This window comes from Vigna umbellata, chromosome 1, assembly GCF_029865625.1.
Source record: "Vigna umbellata cultivar VRB3 chromosome 1, Vumbellata_1.0, whole genome shotgun sequence".
NCBI classification, from domain to species: domain Eukaryota; kingdom Viridiplantae; phylum Streptophyta; class Magnoliopsida; order Fabales; family Fabaceae; genus Vigna; species Vigna umbellata.
In genome coordinates, this window is record NC_142165.1 from 6,595,896 (window position 1) to 6,623,014 (window position 27,119).

A 27,119-nucleotide genomic window follows, 5' to 3' on the forward strand; every position below is an offset into this window, starting at 1 on the left:
TATGAATAATACCTACTATCTTAAATTGGATATAAAAATTAATATGTACATGTTCCTTTTAAAAATATTAAAACATATTTAATTTACTAGATAATTTAAAAAATTAGTATTAACTTTTTTATTCTTAATTTCGTAATTTATGTTTAAAAGATATATTTGATCATTTATACTATTTTTACAATTATTTATTTTTTATTTAATTATTATTTAATATTTTTATAATTATAATTTATTTTTTGATATTTGATATTAAAAAAAGTTATATATTCTTTTAACATTGAATACTTGATAAAATAAAATTTTTGTTGTCATTTTTATTTTACTTTTATAAGAAAATATCCAAAAATAATATTGATGAAATAAAAATTTCATTCCATTCAATATAAGACGAGAGTGAAGATAATTAAATGTGCATCACTATCTTCTCATCCTAATATTGCTTTAATAGTATGTAAAATGTTAAGGTTTACAAAATTATAGAGTTGGAATTTGAAAAGAGTTATCCAAGTTATGTATCAAACCTACTGATTCAATCTAATTAAAAGGAAAAATTATCTGTAAATTAAATTTTATTAATATTGGTGATAAACTCTTTAAAATAATAATATCAGTTTTAATTATGCATAATATTAATTAAATGTTAAAATAAATATTCCATTAATAATAATAATACACTAATAATTTTATTATTGTTAATTAAACGTAGTATATTTTTAAACAAATAAATTAGGGATTTAGTTGGCAATTTTCTTTAAAAATTAGTTTATTGGGGATAAAAGTTTCCTAAGTTAGCAAGTGTTCCTTAAAAAAAAACTGTAGTTTTTTCTGTACAAGTTAATTAATTAGAAAAAGTGTAAAAATATTTGGAAAAAGAAATATAATTTCCACACACTAGAGTCTTACAACCGGATTAACCCTAACCCCGCAAAAATATGGCCGCTGCTCCGAAATATTTTGCTTCAGTTTTAAAACTGCCATAGCTAAAATGCATTCACCGACCAACCCTTGAGTAAAATGACGCCCAAAACTTTCAATTTTCCCGCCAAACGCACAACCGCACTTTTCCTTCTAACCGCAACCGCCGCCGCCGCCGCCGCAGCAGTAGCAGCACAAACTACTAACTCCGCCGTGCTCTCTCATCTTCCAGCACTTTCTGCCGACAAAGCTGGAGGTGAAATCCATGGTCTCGTCCGCACCGCTCGTGCCGTCTCCACGGTACCATTTTTTCCATAGCTCCATCTTTTATCGATGAACTCTTCGTACTCTTTGACTTCACTTCTCTCTGTTTCCTCGATCTTCGATCTCTCAGGTCGCTTCCACTGTTGTTGACTATGAATTTTCTTTGCGTGGCCTTAAAAAGGACTCGGACCAGTACCGTCTAACGATTTCTCAGGTTTTCGCCATCTCTTCAATGAATAATCGTTCTCGTTGTTTTCAATGGGCTTCGAGAACTGTTTCAATCTCTGATATTTTGAACATGTCGTTTGGTGCTTAGGTGCATCTACGCTCTGCCAAGAGGTTTCTCAAGTTATGCGAAGCCAACAAAGGGTTTTATGTGAAGGCTGGGCAGTTTGTTGCGGCGCAGAAAGTGCTTCCTACAGAGTACTCGTCCACTTTGTCTTCGTTACAGGACCGGGTAAATCTTAGTGAATCTAGGGCCTGTTTGGATATGTTTATCTAAAATCTCTTATAAGAGATCATATAAGATGGCAAAATGACTTTCGTTATAAGTTCAAATATTTTATATACAAATTCATTTATGCAAGCCTTTCTAAAAGATAATTTGCAAGTGATACATATACTGAATTTAGTTTATAAAAAAACCTATTTTATTCTATTTTTCGTATTTTCTTTTTCTGTTTATCGATAAATTTATTCAAACAAACTCCTATTTAAATTCAATTTTATTTGCTTTTGGTTAATTGTCTTTGCTAATTGGAATATCTTGATGACATTAGGTTGCTCCTGTTCCTTTTAACATTGTCAGGGAGGTGTTAAAGAATAGTCTCGGACCTGATTTCTCTGATATGTAAGTTACCTTTACTAACAGAATTTTTATTTTACAAAATCGTTTATCTTTCAAAAGTTAAATCTCTTCAAAATCCTGGTTGTCAGAGTTGCATAACTGGTTGTGAATGGAAGAAGCCCTCGTGCAGGTATTTGAACTTTAAGGTGTGAGAAGAATGCATGAGCTAACGCTGTAGCTTGAGTTAGACCTGCTTATGAGACTGCTGATATACCATTTTCTGTTGCCATCCTATAAATCCCCGTTTTTTACTTTTTTTTTTGTGTATAGAGAGCTCTTTGTTTGAAGTTTTAACATTACTATTTGAATTTATGTAAATACAGGTTTTTGTCAATTGATGAACAACCTATAGCTGCTGCATCTATTGCTCAAGTTCACCGTGCAGTGCTGAAAAGCGGTTATGATGTAGCAATCAAGGTTTGTCTGTGATGCTACTGATTTCCTGAATTCTTGATACTTTCTATCAATCACAAAATCTGCGCGGATACTAGACGCTAGACACGGACACTCACACTAACATATAAGGATGTCAAGCTTTCAAGTTAACTCTTATGACTTTATAATCCTAGATAGAGAAAACGAGTTAACTTGTTATGGAACTCTTTTGTGAGTAAGCTTGGATAAACTCTTTAAACTCTTAAAAACCTTGCATAAACTCTCAAGTTAGGAACGAGTTAATGAGTTTGAAATTAAATTTAATTTGTCTGACTTTTACTTCCACAATGTGTAACATCTCAAAAATACAGTTTAAAACTATATAGTAGAATAATCACATTCAATAATAATTCAGATCAGTCTTACACTAGAGTCGAACGAACGCTTATGGCCGAACGGCCTTACAGAAAGAGTTACAAACTTAAACTGTACAGGTTAAGAAGATCTGACCGAACGGTTTACAAAAACCTATACCGAACGGTCGAATAAAATCAAAAGGGGAAGGTGATCGAACGACCACCTTTCGTTCAAACTAAACTACGGACCGAACGTCCTACTACTGTTCAGTCTTCACTTCAACCTCTACTAGGTTTTCTTCCTCTAGCGCCTCTGCCAACAACTCGTCTCCTTCTGCTCACATCCACACGGATGATCATTGCAATGACAAAGACGGACGTACAAAACAAGACAAGACAGGAAACACAACGTAAGCTTATATAATTTAATTCATGTATAAACATACATTTCACGAAATCCACCAAACAATATAATTCATCATACGTTTCATATAAATCCTAATACTAGACTGACTGTCCGGACGGTATGAAATCTGTGTAGCTACAGGCGTTCGTGCACCCAGGTGATGTAGTAACTGGGATGCTCTCAACAGCTGCCACTCGAGGTTAGTCCTATCTGTTCAAATTAACCATAAAGACTAGAACCTCCTGCCGTTCCCACACATGACCTACCCTCCTCTACGTGAGGATGAGTACTCACGGAACATCATGATGAAACGCCAGCTTAGCATGACCACATTCATACTTTACCAATTTCAATAATCATTCATGAGTCGTTTTTCCTCGGAGCGCTCGTCCAAAATCCAAAACATTTCAATCCACATCACATTTTCTTCATCTTTCATTCATAATCATTTCACTTAAGCACCTCGTACAAAGATTCATAAGGATACCAAATACCGAACGTTCAACATTGATTCAGAACGAGACTGAACACTTGGAGCGAGACCGAGAGATCTCCAGTTCCAGAACAAAATTAAGACCAAGAGGATTACTATCGGTTTGAGAAAGAAACCGAGTACAATCATATATAACAGGAACGACTAGAACGAACGTTACTTAAAAAGTGAGCCAATTAGATGAACTGACTCTTGAGAGTTCCAAACGAACACCGAAAAGACCATGCCAAATATTAAGGCTTTAGGCCGGAACAAATGGATGTAGACACTTCAAGACATTCAAAGAATAATACTTAGAAGAATTCACATTAAGAACCGGACGCTTATGAAAACTTAGCTTATTTGAGTTTAGCATCAAGAAAACCGAATGCTAGTCAATGACCGAGCACGGTAGAGAAAACTCTACTAAATTTGGACGAACGCTATTTTCATCAATATAGATCATAGGAAAGAGAAAGAGCACTTGGTGTAAGACCGAGCACTACTCAGTACGAGCGCTTGGTGTAAGATCGAGCACTACTTAGTACGAGCGCTTGGTGTAAGACCGAGCACTACTAAACTTATATTAGAAGATTTAATAAATATAATAAGATACCTTTTGGAGCAGTGTTTAAGAACAAACTAATATATACAAGTACATACATCTATACTTAAGTGTATAACGAATACCAAGAAACAACTATGCTTGGCCGAACGCTCATGCACAGCATTACAAAACAAAGACGCTCATTCTCAGCTAGGATTCCCCCAAATGAAAGAATCTCATTTTAACTAAGTTTACTAGAAAAACCGAACGGTCAAGGACCGTTTAGTGACGAACGTACACTTTCATAGGGAAATTTCATACCAGAATCATTTATATTCAAACTCATTTCTCAACATATAACTTCATAATTTCATACATTCATATCATAGTCAATTTTTCATACTTCATGCAATCCATATCATATAAATTTCATATATTTCATATATCAGAACATAGCACAATCATATTTTATATTCAATCATCAAATCAACGAACGTTCATGTAGCACAGAAAACATACAAATTAAATTAAATAAGCTTCCCTTACCTCTTAGCGTGAACGAACGTTCCTAGAGACAGAATATGGTTCGCCTGACTACAATTCCTTCTACCCTCAACGCTCAACAACTCTTCAAACCAAAATCAAACAACAGACCAAAATTGTTCAGAATGAGACTATGAACTCATGCAACCGGAACTTGGTTTGCATGTGCCAGAGAACGAACGGCTAAGCACAAGAAGAACTTACCAGTTCAGAACTCGAGATCGATTGGTTCAAACTGAAGCTCTGGACGCCGGAAGTGCTTCTACGGTGCCTGAACGGAGATCGGAGAAGAAAAGGTGAGTGTTTCTTTAGAGAGAAGATGACAGAGATGTAGTGAGAGGGAGGAGAAAATGGAGTTTCGGAAATCAGAGAGGAAAATGGTTGCATGCAGAGAATGGTGTAAACTTTTGAAACTTAGATTTTGCTTCTATCAACCAAAACCGAACGTCCAATTCCTTGCATCCACCTGTTTTCCATTATCTGAAATTCTAACTCTCGTCTCGACACTTGGCTTCCATTAAAAAGGGTTTTGGAGTGCGTTTTAATGAGGTCTGACACAATGGCAATACTTTATTAATGTCAAATTATTTAAAGAAATTAACTCCTTTTTGAATTATTTTCACATTATGAACGTATGTTTTTATGAATTTGTATATGATTTAGTAATTTAAAAATTATTTAGCACTAATGTGCTATCTTACTCTATTATTGTGATTTGCTACTTTTCTTTATCTAGAGGGAGAAATATTGAATTATTGTGTATTATAATTTTATATTATGTATAGTCATTGATAGATTTTTTAATATTTTTTTTAAATTAGTAAACTTGAAAGTTGAATCTGAGTCAGGTTTACGGAAGCTCTAGGAGTTTATCTAAACTCTCACGTGTAACAATCTTATTAATAAGTTAATATCCGAAATATAGAAAACGGGAATACTGCACTTAGAAGTCCCACATCGACTAGAGATAAGGCCAAATTATAATATATAAGTGAGGTGCAAACCTCACCTTACAAGCCGGTTTTGTGGGGTTGAGTTAGGCATAAAAACTCACTTTCTAACATGGTATCAGAGCCATAGTTGGAGTCTATCCTAGCGAGTTCTAAGTGGGCATTCTATTCTTCTATTCCACCTCCTATCGGACCGTTATCCGTGAAGGGGGTGTGTTGGAAGTCCGACATCGACTAGAGATAAGGCCAAATTATAATATATAAGTGAGGTGCAAACTTGTGTACACATGCTAGTGTAGATAACTCAAATGAAATTGAATATGACAAATGATCTAAATTGATAATCTAGATTTCCATATGCGATGCTTTTTCCTAGTACATATTTTTGCATTGATAACACTTCTTGAATTGTAAAGTCATTTTCTTCCCTGGGAACCAGGTACAATATCCTTGGATAGAGCAGCAGATGAATTTTGATACAAGAACAATGTATTTCCTATCGAAAACTATTGCATGGGTATGCTCTGACCCTTGAGAGTTATTGTTTATTGAAAGATATTGAAGAATTTATGCTGTAATTAATATTATTCTTAGATATTTCTAAATGTCTGGAATCATGGTTGATGATCATTATAAAACATTGGTTGGTGAAAGTAAAAATGATTGGAATAAAAGGAACTACAGTTGAGAACCAAAAGAAAATTTGTTTTGGTACCCGAGAACTGAATCATCTAAATATGATAATCCAGAGAGTCATTAATCCGTGAAGAATAATATCATTATGTTTAAGTGACATTAACATTTCACGCACTTAACTTAATACTGGACTATTGGGTTCAATCCAAAACAATTTGATAAAACCCAATCCCTATTGGTTTGATTTCTGTGTTATACTTTTTTAAGTTGAATGAATCTGATTTGACTTGTGTAACCGCCTAAAATTTCATGTTTTAATGTTAATGCCGATTTTCTTGCTAATTTTTTCAACTAATGTACAAGAATAACTGGATCAGACTTGAGTAGTGTGGTTGGTAGCTTCAAGGGTGATTGTTTGCTCTTGTTGACTAAAGATTTTACTTGAATAGAGCCACAGAGCTTGCCAAGACTTTACTTTACAGGCCGAATTTGAAATTGCATTAAGCTCAAAGTCTAATTTATAAGATTACCCTTCATTGCAATGGTATTGGAATGTGGAATAAGTCTTTTTGTTACTGTATAGCAAAGGTACTCGAGTGGTCTTTTGAGCTGACGTGTATTCTGTTTTCCTTCTTTCCTCTGTAGTGTCCTTTCTAATTTTAGAAAGATTTTTCTTCCTCCTATTTTTTACTCTACTTTTATTGTTAATCTAAAAGGTAAGTAAAATAGATAGAATACTTGGAGAGACAAAACGCACAAAACTTATCATTCAAATAATAAAGGAGGCCAGTTATAGCCATTTACACTGAATCAAAACGGTTGAATCACACGTTAGAGTGTGATCCCTAATTTATTGGAACTACCCTATAAAATAGGAGAAAGTTCTGCAACAACCAAAACATAACAAATAAACAGATAAAAACCCTTTAAAATAACCTGACAATCCCTCCCTTAAACTAATGCATCTACACTAGTTATTCCAATCAAATTACGAAGCTTCTCAAACTGATCCAACTTTAGGTGTTTTGTCATAATGTCTGCTAACTGAACTTGAGAGCTACAAAAGCTTAGCTTGACTACTCCATCATTCACCAAGTCCCGAAGAAAGTGAAACTTTATATCTATGTGTTTACTTTTTCCATGAAATACTGGGTGTTTGGACAGTTGTATTGTAGAGCTATTATCACACAAGATCTCAACTTCAGTCTCATTTTTAAGCACAATTTGTTCTAACAATTTGGTAAGCCAAATACATTGACAAGCACATAGAGCTGCTGCTATATATTATGCTTCTGTTGTAGATAAAGCTACCACATTTTGCTTCTTGGATGCCCACGAAATTGTCCCTGTCCCTAGCTTAAACACATACCCATAAGTGCTTCTTCTATCATCCAAGTCTCTAACATAATCACTATCTGAAAAAGCTAACAATCTTAAACTGTTAGTCCCCTTCTTGTACCAGATTCCAAGACGAGTTGTTCCTTGGATGTACCTCAGAATGCGTTTTGCTGCCAGCCAATGTGTTGTAGTGGGATTAGTCATGAATCTGCTGAGTAAACTTACTGTGTACATTAAATCTGGTCTAGTGGCAGTCAAATAGATCAGACTTCCAACTAGTTGCTTAAACAAAGTTTCTTCAACACTTTGTTTCTCTGTATTCTTTGTTAGACGAGTTCCTGGCACCATGGGATTTTTCACAGCCTTGCTGTCCTGCATTCCAAACCGTGATAAAATTTCCAATGCATATCTCCTCTGACAAATAAATATTCCAGTAGAATATTGTTTAACCTCAATGCCAAGAAAGTGACTTATGATACCCAAATCAGACATGTCAAAATGAGTCATCATGGACTGCTAAATTCCTCACACATAATTTCATCATTTCCAGTGAATATCAAATCATCAACATATAAACTAACAATTAAAATTTTATCTCCCTGTGATCGAGTGAACAAAGTGTGTTCACTAGGACATTTCTCGAATTTTTCTTGTGCAAAGTAGGCCTCAATTTTGTGGTACCAGGCGCGAGGTGCTTGTTTGATGCCATACAAAGCTTTCTTCAATTGATATACCTTCTCTTCTTCTCCCTTTTTAACAAAACCTTCAGGTTGTAGAACAAAGACATCTTCTTTTACCTCTCCATGAAGAAAGGCACTCTTGACGTCAAGTTGAAACACCTTCCAACTAAAGTGAGCAACAGTTGCCAAAATTAATCTAATGGTATCCATTCTAGCAACAAGAGCAAATACTTCAGTGTAGTCAATCACATGTCTTTGTGTATATCCTTTTGCTACAAGCCTTGCCTTGTGTTTTTCTACCTTCCCTTCTGCATTTAATTTGGTTTTAAAAACCCATTTAACTCCAATTGGTGTAACTCCTTTTGGTAGTGATGTGAGTTCCCATGTATGATTCTTCTCTATAGCTTCTATTTCTTTCATCATAGCATTTCTCCAATGTGTACTCCTAAGTACTTCTTCAAATGATGTTGGGTCAATTTCAGTCACCAACATTGCTAAATTTTCTTCTTCTGGCAGACTTGCACTTGTATCATAATCTACCAACCACCTAGGTGCTCTTCTTACTCGTGCACTCCTTCCATGAGATGAACCTGTTGGGGTGCTGTCCAGATTTGTACTGCTGCCTTCTTCACTGTTTTCATTGATATCAACATCAAATTCTATTTTTTCTGCTGCACTGTCATTTTCTGCTGCACTATCATTTTCTGCTTCATAAATTATGAGTTTCTGTCTTCAAACTGCTCCAGTCCCAATTTTCTTTTTCTTCAAAAATTACATCTCTGCTAATGATCACAGTTTTTGTGACTGGACCATATAATCTCCAAGCTTTAGACTCATCACTAATGCCTAGAAAAATACATTTTCTGCTTTTGTCATCCAGCTTCACTCTTTTCTAGTCTGGGATATGTGCATGGGCCACACACCCAAAAATTCTGAAATGTTTCACCACTGGTTTCCTACCACTCCAGGCTTCTTCTGGAGTAACATCCTCTACAGCAGCTGTTGGGCATCTATTCTGAATATGCACACACCATTTGACAGCTTCTGGCCAAAGCACCTTGGGAACATGCTTCTCATTTAACATAGAACGAACTGCATTCATAATCGTTCTATTCTTTCGTTCGATTACACCATTTTGCTGAGGAGTGTAAGGGGTTGTTAAATGTCTTCTAATACCTTCTGTGTGACAAAATTCTTCAAACTCATTAGAGAGAAACTCCCACCTCGGTCTGTAAGCAGAGTATAGGAACTCCTGCTTCCTTCTCAACTTGTGCCTTGAACATCTTGAACTTTTCTAATGCTTCTGATTATTCATGCAAAAAATATACCCAAGTCTTCCTAGTGAAATCATCAATGAATGTTAGAAAGTACCTTTTATTGCTGTGTGAAACTGGTTGGATAGGCCCACATATATCTGAATGTATTAGTTGTAGTCGTTGAGATGCTCTCCAAATACCGTGACTTGGAAACGAACTTCTGGATTGTTTTCCAGCCAAACATGTAGAACATATTTTCTGCGGATGGACTAAAGCAGGTAGGCCTATCACCATTTCTTTTTCAGCCAAGATACTCAACGCTTTGTAATTTAGTTGGGCAAAACGACAGTGCCATAAATAAGCTTCACTGGTTTCTGATTGAAGAAATTGTGTTTGAGTCATAGATGCTGTAACATAGAACATTGTATTCCCACTCATGTGGGTTTTCATAATCAAACCCCTTGTAGAATGAAACACCTTGCAAGAGCCATCTGAAATCAAAATGGCTAAACCTTTTTCTTGTAGCTGTCCAATACTCAGTAAATTATTTTTAAGTTCAGGAATATAATACACTTCAGTCAGTACCTGGGTGATGCCATTAACATGCATCCGGATACTACCTTTTGCTGCCACTGTCATATGAGTATCATTGCCAAGTTTTACTGTCTTGGAATGTTCTTCTTCCAAATTCAGAAACCATGCTTTGTTTCCTGTCATATGATTGCTACAGCCAGAATCAAAATACCACCGTTCATCCTCTTGCATTTGTTGCTCCTCATGTGCCATTAGGAGAATTTCCTCCTCTTCATCATTAAATTCAGCATAGTTAGCTTTATTGTCCCAATCAGGGCATTCATATTGGAAATGCCCTAGCCTATGACACTTGAAACACTCAATGGTGGCCTTGTTGAATGGTTGTCTTCCTCTCCCTCTGCCACGGCTACCTCTAGACCCACCACGACCTCTGCCTCTGCCAGGCTTCTCCTCTTGAGTGCTCCTGGTGTGCTCATGGGTTGCTTTGAGCACGTGTTCTTTCTCTTGTACCTCGATCATTCGTTGCTCATGCACCAATAGACTCCCATGTAACTCATCAATGGTGAGAATATTAATGTCATTTGACTCCTCTATAGCGCAAACGACGTAGTTGAACTTAGGGGTTAGAGAACTCAATATTTTACTCAGCACAACACTCTGTTCCACTACTTCTCCATTGGACTTCATTTTACTTACTATAGTCATGGTGCGACCCAGAAAGTTGTCCACTTTTTCTCCTTCTTTCATGGTGAGTAGCTCAAATTCTTTCCTCAATGCTTGAAGTTGTGCGCGTTTCATTCTTGTAGACCCCTGGTACTTCTGTTTCATAGAATTCCAAATAGCCCGTGATGTACTTTTGTCAAGAATAGTCTCCAATATTTCCCTATCAATGGATTGAAAGAGAAAATTTTTGACCTTCAAGTCATTGAGTTTGGCTGCCTCCACGACTCCCTTGTGAGCCTCACTAGATCCTGAACCAATTACAGGTGTAGGTATGTCAACTTCCACAAGACTCCAGTTCCTTGCTCCTAAGGAAATTCTCCATGGTCATTGCCCAAAAGTCATAATGACCATCAAATTTGGGAATGGCGGGTTGCACAAATTCTGGAGTTGTCATCTTACTAAGAGGGAGATGGAAGAAATCACTCACTCACTGATTGGATCAAGCCCCTTACGGAGCTCTGATACCAATTGTTAATCTAAAAGGTAAGTAAAATAGATAGAATGCTTGGAGAGACAACGCACAAAACTTATCATTCAAATAATAAAGGAGGCCATTTATAGCCATTTACACTTAATCAAAACGGTTGAATCACACGTTAGAGTGTGATCCCTAATTTATTGGAACTACCCTATAAAATAGGAGAAAGTTCTGCAACAACCAAAACATAACAAATAAACAAAAACCCTTTAAAATAACCTGACATTTATAGTAATTTATTTTTTGAGAAAATGATTAGAAAAGGAAGAACAAAAATTCATGAGTAATATATAATTTCTTGAAATCTCAATATTTTTTCATGAATGTAAGGTCTAATTGGTGGTTGAACAATCTATTGTCAGTTGTCTCTTTTCTTGTCTGTTACTTTTTTATGCTAGAAATATTATCAAGTCTTTTGTTCCTCTTGATTCATTACTTTAATATTGTTACTTTTTGATTGTAGTTATACCCTCAATACAAGCTCGAGTGGCTACCCTTAGCGTTTGCTAAGTCTGTGTCTTCAGAACTTGGTTAGTAAGAATGCTTAGTTACTCCATAAAAAATGCATTCTGTCATTGATTCTATTAGTGTCTCACATGTGGGCATAGTGTGGTGGAGCTTTAGACCACTGCCCATATATTTGCCCTATATGTTCTTATTCCAGCCACTGGTATATGTTTAATATTTAAGCTAAGGATGCAAGTAAGGATAGGTAGTCTTGATTTTAGTTTACCCTACTAGACACAATTAGTGTTATTTTTTTTAATATTGCATAAGTTATCCTTATGAGACAAGGAATTCTGAGAGAGAAGCCATGGAACTTGAGGTGACTGACTGAATGAGATATATGCAGAGTCCCTGACTACATCCCTGCAGATTTTGTTCAGGAGGCAAGGAATTCTGAGATAGCAGCCAAAACTTTCAGAAATAACAAAATGGTCAAAATTCCTCATGTATTCTGGGTATGATGATTGAAATCACTTTTATTTCTCCTGCGAACTTTTATTTCTCATTTAGTAATTGTGTAACACGTGCCAACTTATCATCAAACTATGCTTGCATTCAGGACTTGACAACAAGGCTTGTCCTAACCATGCAGTTTTGTGCAGGACACAAGGTATGATTTATCAATCATGTCAGTAAATGTTATGTCGGGAAAAGAAATTATCATTGCATTAGTTCTGAGATAGCACTTATATTATATCTTGAACTTCCCTAATATGTCTTAATTTCTTTTTTATAGTTTGTTAACCATGAGTCACTGAGGGTTATTTTGTCTCCCATGTGGTCTTGTCAATTTATAGCCTGTTTGGATAAGGCTAGAATCACGTTTCATTCTTTCAAAGTGAAGTAGCAAACTTACAAAGTAAAGCAATGTATTTTGGTAAATTTTTTTAGATGTTCAACATAAGTTTTTTGGTGAGTAGAAATGAATTAGAGATATGTGATTTTTTTAATTTGAATCGACAAACATTGAGTTTGGATGTACTGACCACAAATTATATCTATATTTTCGCTTTAAAAGTGATTCACTTTACCATCCAAATTATTAAGAGTAAGAATAGAAGCGAAGGGTAAAGGGTGAAGGATTCATATAGAGGGGGGATAGTTAAATATAAACAAGAGGAATAGGGTGAATGATTCATAGAGTATTGGAAGATCATTAAGAAAGGTGAAATTCTTTGTAAACCCTTTGTTAAGGGAATCCTTAGAGGAGAATTTCGCTCCTTTTCTCAATCATTCAGTAAAATTGTTCAGTTTCTTTTATTCTATTTCATAAATCTCTTTTCGGGGAGGACCTTTACACAGTTTCTTGTTCTTCGTGTGGGAGGAGAGAAGCATCTCATTTGAATTATATAAAGAAGAAAGGGCATCATGGTAAGGAAAGAGAAACGGGAATTTGAACAGTGAAATTTGGATTTAATGCATTTTGAAATGTGAAATTGACTGGTTGTTAAAATAGATGTGCCGGTGTCCTGAAATATCTGCTTTATTACTTTTTTGATTGCGATGGAGACTTCTCATTTGAGCAGAAGCAGAATTGTATATTTAAAGCTTTATGGTTCTCTTCTCAGAGAACATGAACTAGTGCAAACAATAGTAAAGTATTCTTGTTGTAGGTATAAACATGAGCCACAGACCATTCAAATTATTAATTTACCATTTCACTTATTGTATAGTCGTTTTTATATTATGTTACTGCAGTTTGCTTGTGGTAATGTTGATATTCAAGCTGTGCTATGCTTTAGATTTCTTTATATCACATTTTATTGATAGATGACTTACTGAATTTCAGATTGATGACTTGGATTTTCTGAATCAGATTGGGGTTGATCCAGAAAAGGTTGACTTGTCACAGCTATGGTGAACTCATGTAAATTGTGTTTTTATGTTCTTTATGGTGGGATCATTTCTCTCTTATTCTGATGTAGCATTGGTAATTGGTTGACAATTGCTATCCCTAATAAGTTGAAAATCAACTATAAACATATCATTCATTGTGTTTTACTTTTGTGGCAAAAGCTTGTATGTTTGATTCATTCTAAACCTGTTACTGAAGGTAGCAAAATCACTGATTCAGCTATTTGCTGAAATGATATTTGTACATGGTTACATACATGGTGATCCTCACCCTGGTAATATTTTAGTTTCCCCAGAAGGCTGTAATGGTTTCTCTTTGGGTACGTGCTAATGTATTTGAGATCACTTTTTCTCTTAATAGGATTCTATCAAACATGGAAAAATTGAACCTTGACCTGTTCTGTCCTATTGGAATTATTTTGCAGTTCTTCTAGATCACGCAGTGTACACGGTATTGGATGAAGAATTTAGAAAAGATTTCTGTAAGTTATGGGAAGCCTTGATTCTCAAGGATTCAATGAAAACAATGTGGTTTGGTGAGCGATTAGGTTCTGGGAAGTATTCCAGATACTTACCCATCATTTTCACTGGAACAACCATTGAAAGGTTCCTTCCTAATTTTCTGTTTATTGACGCATATAAATTCTTTTAGATTGCAATTTGAAGTTCGTTCAAATTCATGAAACGCAAATTACAACTGTAAGCCACAGTTCAGTGCAATTATTGCGATCTATATTTATTCGTTTCATACTGTGGCTTTTTCACACCATTTTGTGATTAACTTATCTATAGCGGTAAATAGACATGGGTTATTGTAGTTATATGGAGTCAAGGAGTATACTATTGCGTGGTTATTAAAATGTTACTCATTTTATAAACCCGGGATCAGAAATTTCTTATAAAAATTGTTTATATTAGAAGATATCTAATAACTGAATTGGATATTTGCCCTCTCTTTGGTTCCCTCAGCGTATGATTTATTAAGAGTTAGTAGTTATATTGTAATCATAAATTAGTTATAGCAGTTAAAGTGTTTGTTGCTTCACTAAAGTTAATTATCTTCCTTTATTAGCTTGTTTAGATCCTGCTAGTTAATATGATTTGTTGAATGCGACTCCTTGACGGATATACGTAGAAAGATGAAGTAACTATTGCATTAATTAACTTGTTTCGTTTATTGCCTTTTGTTTTTGTCATGCTATGTTTCTTGCAATAAAAAAATTATAACGAATCTTGTTACGTAAGTTGCAGCAAATATGCCGTTGGAATATCGATTGAAGAAAAAGAGGCCTTGAAACGTGAATTGAAATCTCTGTTATTTGAGGACTTGCATTCATTCATGGAGTCTCTGCCGCCAGATTTTATTGCTATTATGCGTGCAGAGTAAGAAACAAAGTTCAAGCTTGCTTTATTGGATCAGAAAAATTGTGTTATGTGATGTATTTAACCTATCTTCTTTTTCATTCTAGTGCACTGATAAGGTCAATTATTAGAAAGATGGATGTCTCACGGGTCATGAGGCTGCTAACTTACACCAAATATGCTGTGTATGGTGGTCTGTGTCCAAAATTGAATGGTGAAGGGCAATCACGTAAAATACTCGGAACAAACTTCTGTGAGTTCCCTTGCTATCTTTTAAAGTGTGCATAAAAGCTTGTCATGATTAAATGCCAAGTGAACTAGCATATCGAGGACGTTAATTAAAGAAACAAATCTAGAATGTATTTATTAAACTGAAGTCCTTTAATTTATAAACTAAAGTTCATTTCATCGTTTTTTCGTTTCTAGAAGTTGTTTCGGATGTGTAGGGGATTCTCCGATGCCAAAGTCAGTTGAGTGCATTGACGTTTTTATATCTAATAGCAATAAAAGTGCAGTAAATGCAACCTATCTATCACTCACCCTGGATCTGTATTTATAGTTTTCGCTATGGGCTTGGGATTAGTGAAAAGTTAATCACGGCCCAAATTCAGCCCAATAACTTTTAACTTCAACTTACCTTAAACCTGACTAATTAGCAGTATGGCCGGCCGGTCTGCTAAGTTCGACTTTTGGGTCGGCCGGCCCCTATGGGAGTCATGTGCAACAAACGGCGTGTCCGGTCGGCCTTCGTGGTGTATCCGGCTGATGAGGTAAAATCACGGTCGGCCCCTATGGGCGTCATGTGTAACAAAACGGCATGTCCGGCCGACCCTTGTAGTGTAGCCGGATGATGGGGTAAAATCGCGTGATCTCGGATGTCTGGGCGTCCGGTTTGTTGCATCGATCCTTCGTAGTGTTCGGCCTATCTGGCGTCCGGTTACAGAAGTATTTATTTCTATACTTAAATCCTGGACAACTATCCCTTACACTACACCGGATATCTTGAAAAAAAAGTAGTACCTAAGCCATCTCTCTGTTATCCAAAACTGGTGGGAGTAAAGAGCGAGAATTACTTATAAATAAAACCCTAGTGTACCTAATTTAAATTCACTAATTAGGAGAACGAGATTTACGCAAGTATTTATCGTTAGGGCAATATGTTTTTGCTGAGACATTTTTCAGATAGACTATAGAAAAGAGTGCAAGAGCTTGGGAAACGAATTTTCTCTCTAATTTTGATATTTGTGCTTCCAGATTTTGCTGTGAAAGCTGGTTTTTTCAGTTTCATATCAACGTTAAAATATGTTCGGATCCTAATAACGGTCCTTATAGGTGAGTATGAGCATGCTTTTACGTGTAATTTGATTTATAATTATCACCTAAACTTTAAACGATCTATTTTCCCCATTTCATTAGGGGCCAGTAATGTTATCCCTTGGCAGCAGAAGTTGAAAAGTGTACGGAGTTACTTGTATAGTAAGATCAATTGTGACTCTTTGGGCTTCTTGGTGCATTCTGGTTTTCTTCTTCTATGCATCCGTCCTGCATTGTTTTAAAACCTTGAATTGTTATGAGATATAAGCATTAAAGAAGTGAACTGTTATAAGATTAAAGCGAATTGCAACTGTCTTAAACGTTGCGTATTTCTCTTTAGATTGTTTTTAGTGTACAGTATTATGAGGATGATTAATCTTTAACCATTTGGTATAGTTTATATTTGTATGGATAATATGGTTAGAAGTTTCTCTTTTTCATTTCTTTTTGCACGTACTCGATATGTCTTTGAGAATGTGTGTAAATGATATATTAAGTTTGCAACAAGTTCTCCATGAGAACTAAGATTACTGCAAATTTGATGTGAAATATTAACATTATAATTGATCATGATTGTGATAATTGCTATCATACTTTGTAACAATTATTCCAATGAAAATCGATTTTGATTATAATTAATCATTTTAAGGTATAGAAATTATAAATTTAACACTGACAGTTGTCATTTGCACTCGTTGTATATAGAGCTTTCAAAACGGATCACTCGGTCCGACCCTACACGGCCCGACCAACTATAGGTTAGTCACTTAGTGAGTCAATCCAATCCGACTCATTTATTAGCGAGTTAGAAAAATTCGAATCCGGCCCGACCTACCACGAGTTGGTGGGTAAATGGGTTGACTCACTTAATTACAATTTTTTTAAATAAATAAAAATTACAAACTTTTTATCATTTAAATCTAAATAAATTTCACTCACAACATGAGTGTTTATTTAATTTTGAAAATAAGGAATTTAAATAATTTTTTCAAGCAAAAAAATAATAAGTATTTTTTTATAAAATTAAAATTTAATTTTAATAAAATAAAATTAAGTAGGTGAGTTGGTGGATCAATCTGACTCACGCGTTCAAACTGCATGAGCTGAGTTTAAACGAGGAGTGTTGCTCTCTCTACCACCTCCCCTTCTCCCTCCACTTCCCCATGAATTTTTTAATGGCAAAATTACCCTTTTATTTATTTACTGTCGTGAAAAACATCTGCAAGAACATGAAAAGTGCTTCCCTTGCATCAACAACATTAAGATAACCTCTCACGATCACATTCCAAGTGACAACATTAGACTGCAGAAACTCATGAAACATCCTGCAAGCATCAATCATAACCCTACACTTGGCATACACATCAACAAGTGAACTCCCAAGAATCACATTTCCACAAAAGCCAAAATTTATGACCAGCCCATGAACCTGCTTGGAAAGAAGAATTGAGAAGCCGCACCACAATAAGCAAGAATGCTTGCAAAAGTAACCTCCGAGGGCCAAACGCTGGACCTAGTCATATTTAGGAACAAGGAAAAAGCCTGGTTTGGGCAATTGGGAGCAAGCAGTAATGAGGGAGTAAAAGGTAATTTTGGCATTAAAAAAATAATGGGGAGGTGGAGGGAAAAGGGATGGTGGTGGAAGGAACAACACTCTTAAATGAGCCGGGTTTAAATCTGACCTACATAAAAAAAAATACAATTTTTTCAAACTCAACTCGATTTGAATCCGTGGTGAGCCGGATTGATCCGGATTGTGATCCATTTTGATAGTTCTGGTTGTATACATTTCTCATTTCTTTCCATTTTTTCATCTAAAGTATCTTTTTCATAAACTTTCAAAAATTAATTTTTCAAACTATATTTTGAATTCATTAGTGATTCCCGATTCTGAGAGTGTTACCCAAATAGGCTTGAAACAAGTTTCGTCTTAAGGATATCTCTTTAGTTACAAATAAAAGGTGCATGTTTGGATTTTATTTTAAAGGTTTAGTTGAATCTAATAATAGTTAAAAAAGTAAGAACGTGTTTAAATTTCAAGTGTAAAATTGAAACAAACTTTTATCGAATATTGCGTCAGTATATTTGACAATGTTAGAAATAAAATTTAGGCTTAAATGCTTACTTCGTACTCATGTTAAGAGGTGAATTTATGTTTAATACCCGGTTTTAAAAATGAAGACATTGAGTCCCTATGTTATGAAAAGTGTATGAATAAGGTCCTATCCGTTAAGTTGACAACAACGACGTTAAGTCCATGCTGATGTGGCCGTACTTTTTCTCTTCTCTCTTCTAGTGTCCAGCTTTTTCTCTCTCTTGTTCAGTTTTTTCTTTGATGATTTGTTGAACTTGTTCTTTCTTTGTGGACTTTATTCATATACTTTTCTTAACATAGGGACCCAATGTCTTCATTTTTAAAACCGGGTACTAAACAGAAATTCACCTCTTAACATGGGAACGAAGTAAGCATTTAAGTCTAAAATTTATCTCAAATTTCAATTGAATTAAAAGCTAAAATGAATTATAAAACACGTTAAGACATTGTTGAATACAAAATGAAAGTGAATTTGAGTTTTTGTAGGTGATGGTGATCATGGCCTTGTCTTCTGCTCCATCCTCAACCAAACTCCATGGCCTATTTAGCTGCATTTTTACTTTCTCCTCGCCAGCCTCATATTTATTATTCTCTTTCTCATAATTGTTTTATATTTCAAACTAAAAAAATAGATTAATGTATACATGATTTGTGAATCTTATTAGTTTTCGGAATTGGTGATGACTTTGGAGAAGGCTTTGGCAAGCTCTAGAATAGATGTTGGATATTGTCAACACCCAATTTCGTCTGAGTAAGTAAATAAATAAAAAATAAAAGAATAATAATTAATGATGGGTAAAAAGGATAAAATAATAACTATAATACCGGACAAAATATTTTAAAATTTTAATTTAATATGGTAATAATTTGAATCAATATTATGCCAGTAATTATAAGCAATAATTATAATAGTATATTAATATAATTTGGTGCGTCAGTTTAAAGAGGAAAATATGATTTTAAAAATGGACAAATTTTCTGACAATTATAATCAATGTCTTGAATATTATTTGATTTCTTTTTCTTGAAACCAAAGACATTTTCTTTCCTTATTTTGTTCATTGTCAATTAATTCACAATTAAGGCCAAGATTACCATAATATTACAACGTGTGTATATAAATACGCACACTGTCATAAAAAAAAAGATGGAGAGAGATACTCTGAAATAATAGAGATAGAAAGAGTACAAGAGAGTATAGAGAAACAGAAACTATGAAGGAAGAACTAGGGGAGTATTGAAAGCTGAAAATGTATGTCATCTCTGTACCCTTCTTTTTCTCTTTTCGTTGAAGGTCTTTCTAAAGGTATTATTTTTTTACTACGCACAATAATGTTTTTCATAAAAAAGAATATCTTCTCTCGTTTCTTTTGGTATTGGTTATATCTCCCGCATCACGTGATATTTATATATTTTATTTAAAAATAAATAATAAACAAACAACTTCAAAATAAAAAAAAAATATTTCTTATCACGTAAAAAAATAAATCATAAAATAAATTCTATACGTCGCCCTATGGTCGATTTCATTCCTTTTTTTCCCACAATTTTCAAAATAAAAGAATTTCTTTAAAAAAAAAACGATATCAATCCTAATCGAGTTCACTCTTCAAAAATTCAAAATAATCCATAATAATTTTCAAACCAACTCACAAACATTTTTCTAGATAAAGAACTAAGTGATCCTGATTGCCCATCATAAATGGATATGCGTTGGAGCAAGCCATGTCGGGTTCATAAAACAAAAAAATATTTTTTTGGTTTCTTGTTAGTTTCTTTATATTTTTTTTTAGGAAAAATTAAATATTTTGAAAAACTACGTCAACTTTATACATTTAATTAAAGGTACTGCTTTTGGGCAGGCTTAGTAGGGTCCTAATACATTCCTTACTTGTAACCGATTCCCGAACCTAAAATCTAGTTTTTGCAGACCATGTCTTATTTTATGGTTTTTCATAGTTTTTTTATAATAAATTATGGCAACGACTCCCAAATTTTTTTCCTAAACCCGTTTGTTTTCGGCTCGCCGTCTCGTCGTGTCCCCGGTTGCGATAGATATGATTTTAGTTAAAATGTAGGTTATCCATTAAGGTTTGAGTAATGGAAGTTGGCACTCTTAATCATTTTCTTCAATGTTGTTGGCAACTAACAATTTTAGATTTGAACATAAAGAGTCTTATATAATAATTATAAAATGGTTAAATAATGTTTTCACTTATGTTTTAAAATTTTAACTCTAAAATAAGATTAAAAATATGGTCACAAATTATTGTTTTTACTAATATTAAGAATTTTACAATTTTTTGCGATATTCTGACGACAACATACAGGACTCGATTGGAAGAACTGGCTGCTATACTAATTAAAGCTACAATGGTAAACTGGAAAAATTGTAAGAACGTTGTATTTTCTATGAATTTCGGCTACAGCGTTTAGGAAAATACAAATTGCGATAATTAATATTTGTCGGATTTTATTTTCTACGTCCCTACAATTTCTGTATATCCCACACTTTTAAAATGTCTATTTTACTTTTCATAAAAATGACTTTTGAATTATATGTTTTGGAAATTTTTTAAAATCTTCAGAATAAAATTTTCGAAATGCATTTGAAAGAAAAAAAATTCGGAATATGTGGGTGGATTTATTAATTAAGGGGGTGCAGGAAGCAATGTCTGTTTTGTGATAGTCTTGCAGCTATCTTGTGGGTGTGAGCAAGCTGTAACCTATTAAATGAGGGTGTTGCTCTCTCCATCACCACACCTTTCTCCCTTCACCTCCCCAATTTATTTTAATTCCAATTATATCTTTAGATTAAAATTTTTTACTTTTACTATTTTAATTTATTTCAAATCTAGTTCTCCTACTTTACTCCTGCATCCAATCTTTCCATCTCTCATTTTCGTTTAATAATTTGTCTTTCGTTTTACTTTGCAACCCAATATGTCTTCTTCGTTTCACTTCTCCTCTTCCGTTTCTTTCTTCTTCATTTTTTGTACATTATTAAAATACATTAAAAATATATTCAAAAATAATAAATCAAAACATTTAAATTAAATTATTAAAATATTTCCAAAATAAAGAATAAACTAATAAAAGAAATCCTAAAATAAAAAACCTAACTTTTAAACGGAGCTGACATCCTTCAACGGATGTCAACATCCGTTTAAGGAAAAACGGATGTCGACATCCGTTTTACCTTAAACGGATGTTGACATCCGTTTTACCTTAAACGGATGTTGACATCCGTTGAAGGATTTTGACATCCGTTGAAGGATTTTGACATCCGTTGAAGGATGTTTTAAAGGTTACGTTTTTTATTTTAGGGTTTTATTTGAAGGTTTATTTGAATACGCACCTTGAGGAAGCAACACACACTGTACCACTCCACACACTACACACTACACTACGAGAGCGACACTGCACACCACGAGAGAGAGACTGCTTAATAATTCTTTTCACCATCACCAACCTTTGCAACTTGTAAAAGAAAGAGAGAAAGAAATATAATGTTAAAATGAAAGAAAAATATTTTACTCATATACGGGTTATTAGTGGAATAGGTTATGAATGGGTAAAATTAAAAAATAATCCTAAAAATAAAATTTTACTTATGAGCAAAATAGTAAATAGGAAGTGGAGAGAGAAATACGTGGTGGTGGAGGGAGCAACACCCATTAAATGATTAGGCCTAATTCCTATCAATACTACATAGGAAAATAAAAAAAAATGAGTGTTTCACTCTATACCTCCAAGGAAGGGTACCTCTAAAATTTTCTTAAATATCTATAATGTCTGATGTCATTAATTTTTAGTAAAACGAAAAGAATCTGGTTTGACCATATTCTTTGACCCAGTTTCCTCCTTTTTTTTCGAAAATATTTTTTGCATTTCTCTTTCTGTTTTGGATTTCACAAGTTTGGAAGTCTCTTTTTGCTTTTTTTTTTTTCACTTTCTATCTTTTCTCACTTTCTCCAATTTTTTTCCAGATAAATTCATAAATCAGCTTTTTCTTGTTTTATAGTTTAACTTTTTATAGCTTTTTAATAAACTTAAAACTATCTAAAATATTATTTAAATTTTTGATATCAATTTCAAATACCAATTTATTTTAATAAATTAAAAAACGTCATACATTTTATTTTATAAAAACATTTAAAAAAACTTTAAAACTAATAGAATAAATTAATAATTTATAATTAAATTATAAAATCATAAACATATACAATAAATTAAACATTTATAAACAATCAAATATACTTAAAAAAACATCAAAATAATAATACTTAAGACTAACTAAAAAATATTTTACATTTTTATATCAATTTTAAATAAATTTATTTTTAACAAATTAAATAAATTCATACAAATTATCTAAATAAAATTTAGAAATAATATAATAAAATATTTTAAAATAATTTAATAAATATTTATGAATAATATAATTAAAATTAAAAAAAAACTGTGAAAAACATATATAGATATCTATACGAGAAAAGAGAAGGATCGGATATCAAAATCCGATACTTAGTTGGTAGATATTTTGTTTTATAATTTAATTTTTTTATACTTTTCTTAATAAAATTAAAACTATTTAAAATAGTGTGTAACATCTCAAAAATACAGTGTAAAAACTATATAAGAGAATAATCACATATTAATAATATTCCAGATCAGTCTTACAAAAGATGAGACATACGCTTATGGCCGAACGACCTTACAAGATAACGAGAAAATTAAAACTATACAAATATGCAATCTAGACCAAACGGTTTACAGAAGACGTACCGAAACGGTCATACAAAAGAAGAAAACAACAGATGACCGAACGATTATCACAAAGAAACTAACTACTGACCGAACGACTCTACTGTTCGGTCTTAACTTCTACCTCGACCAAACTTTCTTCTTCGAGCGCCTCTTCCAGCAAAGCTTCTCCTTCTGCTCACAACCACACGGATGATCATTGCAACAGAAGGACAACCACCGAACGTACAAAACGGACAAGACAAGAAATAGGGTTAGCTTATGTAATTTAATTCAATTATCAACATATATTTCACTCAATAAATTTAAACAAGATAACTCATTAACTCTTTCATGCAAAGCCTAATACTAGACTCTGACTGTCCGGACTGTATGAATTCTGTGTAGCTACGACGTTCGTGCACCCGGGTGATGTAGTAACTAGGATACCCTCAACAGCTGCCACCCGAGGTTAGTCCGTTCTGTCCAAATTAACCATAAGGACGAGGACCTCCTGCCATTCCCACACATGACTTACCCTTCTCTACGTGAGAAACGAGTAATCACGGAATATCAGGATGAACACCCAGCTTAGCGTGCCCACATTCATACTTTACCATTCCAATATCAAATCATGAGATATTCCCCCCGGAACACTCTTCCATAACCAAAGTCATTTCATCCATATCGTATTCTATCATCTTTCATTATTAAAACCTCAACTGAACCAATTTGAATTAAAGATTCCTTAGGATACCAAATACTACACGTTAGTTTTTAATCTAGAACAAGACTGAACACTTGGAGTGAGACCGAGATGTCTCCAACTCAAAACATAATCAAATTGAGAGAGTTACTCACTAGTTGTGAAAAGTACCGAATACAATAATACTTCTGAGAGACTAATAGAATCGAATGTTGTTTACCAAGTGAGCCAATTAATGAACTGACTCTTGAGAGTTCAAACCGAACACCGTAAAGCCTAGGCCGAGTACTAAGACTCTAGGCCGAAACTAATTGAGACAGATACTGTAGGACATCAAATAATAGTACTTGACGGAATCATATAAAGAAACCGATCACCAATAAATACTTAGCTTCTTAATGAGCTAAACCTCAAGGAAAACGAATGTCAGTCGAAGACCGAGCACTGTAGAGAGCGAACTTTATTGAGTTTGGACGAATGCTCTTATTATAAAGATAGATTACGGAAACGATAACGAGCGCCTGGTGTAAGACCGAGCACTTAATTAGTACGAGCGTTTGGTGTAAGATCGAGCACTACTAAACTTATAGAAGAAAGACTTGATAAATATAATAAGATACCATTTAAATAGTGTTCAAGAACGAACTAAATATAAAAATACATATAGATATACTTGAGTTTATAACCAAATACCAAGGAACGACTACCCTTGGTCGAACGCTCATGTACAAATATTACAAAATGAAGACATTCGTCCTCAACTAGATTTCGTTCCAAATGAAAGAATCCCGTTTCAACCGAGTCCACAAGAAAACCCAACGGTCAAAGACCTTCAGTGACGAACATCAATTTTCACATAAAACTCCAGACTTAGAATTCATACTCTTATCAATACATTTCTCAACATCTATCTTCATACATTCATACATCCATATCATAGTAAATATTCAGACTTCATACAGTCAAAACATATCAACAATCATACTTCATATTCATTCAGAAATCAACGAACGTACATCCATTCAAAACAAGAATCTTAATCAAACTATATAAGCTTCCCTTACCTCTAAGCGTGACCGAACGTTCACAGTTCAGAATACGGTTTCACCTTTACCAGAGACCTTAGCGTTCTGCAGTCACGCCTTAAGAAACTAAACCAAACAGAAATCCAGAAACTCTCAAAACAAGATGATTGACTCATGCAACCCATAAACTAGGTTTGCATGTACCAGGAAACCAACCGGCTGAATGAAGAGAGAACTTACCAACTTAGAACCCGACACTGATCGGTTCAAACGAACGTCCTCGACACCGAAAATGCTCAGGTGTAGTCTGTTTGATGATCGGAAAAAGAAAAGAGTGAGATTTTGTAGAGAGAAGTAAAAGCTTTTTAGAGAGAAGGAGGAGAGAAATGGAGTTTCAGAAGATTGTAGAAGATGGTTGCATGCAGAGAGTGGCGTGAATTTTGAAAACTAAGTTTTACTTCTACCCTCCAAAACCAAACAGCCACTCGACTGCTTCCACCTGTCTTTCACTTTCTGATTTCCAGCTCCCCTTGCTCGACATTTGTCTTCTACTCAAATGGGGTTTTTAGTGTGTTTTTAATGATTCTGACATATTGTTTAAATTTATTTTATAATAAATTAAAAAATATCATAATATTTATTTTATAATTTTTTTTTAAAAAAACTAAACACATGTCGGATATTTATATCTAGAGGAGAAGCATGGGATGGATCCGATGCTTAGTTTATAAATTTTGTTTTATGATTTAATTTTGGTTTAATCCTTTTCGACATCCCTATTTATGTACGAATGTCTCAGATGGGTCCTCGTTTTCTAAAGTGTATCAAAATGGTCCTTAATTTTGAAAATTGATATCAATTGAGTCATTTCCGTTAAGTTGGCTGGACGGCGTTAAAAAAATTGATGAGTGGATGCTGAGATGACGAACGAACGCTCGTCCACCAGCGAACGAACGCTCGTCCATCAGCGAACGAACGCTCGTCGACCACCGAACGAACGGTCGTCCAGTGTGGAACGAACGGTCGTCCAGTAGTAAGAGGTCGACGAGCGTTCGTTCTCTGGTGGACGAGCGTTCGTTCGCTGGTGGACAAGCGTTCGTTCGCTGGTGGACGAGCGTTCGTTCGTCATCTCAGCATCCACTCATCAATTTTTTTAACGCCGTCCAGCCAACTTAACGGAAAGGACTCAATTGATATCAATTTTCAAAATTAAGGACCATTTTGATACACTTTAAAAAACGAGGACCCAATTGAGACATTCGTACATAAATAGCGATGTCGAAAAGGATTAAACCTTTAATTTTTTATAACTTTTTGATAAATTTAAAATTACTAAAATATTATTTAAATTTTTCATATCAATTTATTTAATAAATTAAAAGACGTCATACAATTTATTTTATAAAAAAATCAAAAACTAATAAAATAAATTAATTATTTATAATTAAATTATAAAATCATAAACTAATACAATAAATTAAATATTTATTAATAATTTAATATACTTAAAAAACACCAAAATAATAATAATTAAGATTGTCTAAAAAATATTTTAAATATTTCATATCAATTTTAAATAAACTTACTAATATCAATCACTTTATTTAGTTTTCACAAACACTAGTAAAAAATTGGGTTTCTACAGCGCACATTATGCCACGGTTCAACGAAAACCGCAGCATAATGGTGCGCGGTGGCAGTTTTGTAAATAAATCGAACATATATGCTGCGGTTCTGCTCCAAACCGCGGCATATACTCCAGTAAACCATTGCCTTTGACGCCACGTATGAATAAAAAATTAAATAACAGAGGATATGTCGCGGTTCTCTGGACAACCGCGGCATATACCCCTGCCAATTTACTGCAGGTGCTGACTGGGTCAGAGAATTTGAAAAGTTACAAGGGTATATGCCGCGGTTCTCTGGACAACCGCGGCATATACACCCTGTAACTTCTCAACTTCTCTGCCAGTCAGAGAATTTCAGAAGTTACAGGGGGTATATGCCGCGGTTGTCCAGAGAACCGCGGCATATACCCTTCTCATTTACTGAAATTCCCCAAAAGGCAGTTGGGGAGACAGTTGTGTTCAGCACGTTACAGGGGTATATGCCGCGGTTGCTCGTAGAACCGCGGCATATTCTCCTATCTGAAATTAATTTAATATATATTTGAAATATTTCGAGGTATAT

General features: G+C 34.2%; 1 protein-coding gene across 1 annotated transcript; it reads left to right on the top strand.

The window, feature by feature from the left end:
- Positions 1-902: 902 nt before the first annotated feature.
- Positions 903-16,797, top strand: LOC124839271 (Protein kinase superfamily protein). Its single transcript, XM_047315033.2, has 16 exons — positions 903-1,215; positions 1,310-1,393; positions 1,496-1,636; positions 1,959-2,029; positions 2,350-2,443; positions 6,115-6,192; positions 11,784-11,850; positions 12,197-12,282; positions 12,387-12,437; positions 13,617-13,664; positions 13,881-14,001; positions 14,107-14,287; positions 14,933-15,064; positions 15,151-15,296; positions 16,298-16,375; positions 16,460-16,797. The coding sequence occupies exons 1-16, from the start codon at positions 1,015-1,017 to the stop codon at positions 16,597-16,599; spliced, it is 1,719 nt and encodes a 572-aa protein (XP_047170989.1). The 5' UTR covers positions 903-1,014; the 3' UTR covers positions 16,600-16,797.
- Positions 16,798-27,119: the final 10,322 nt, after the last annotated feature.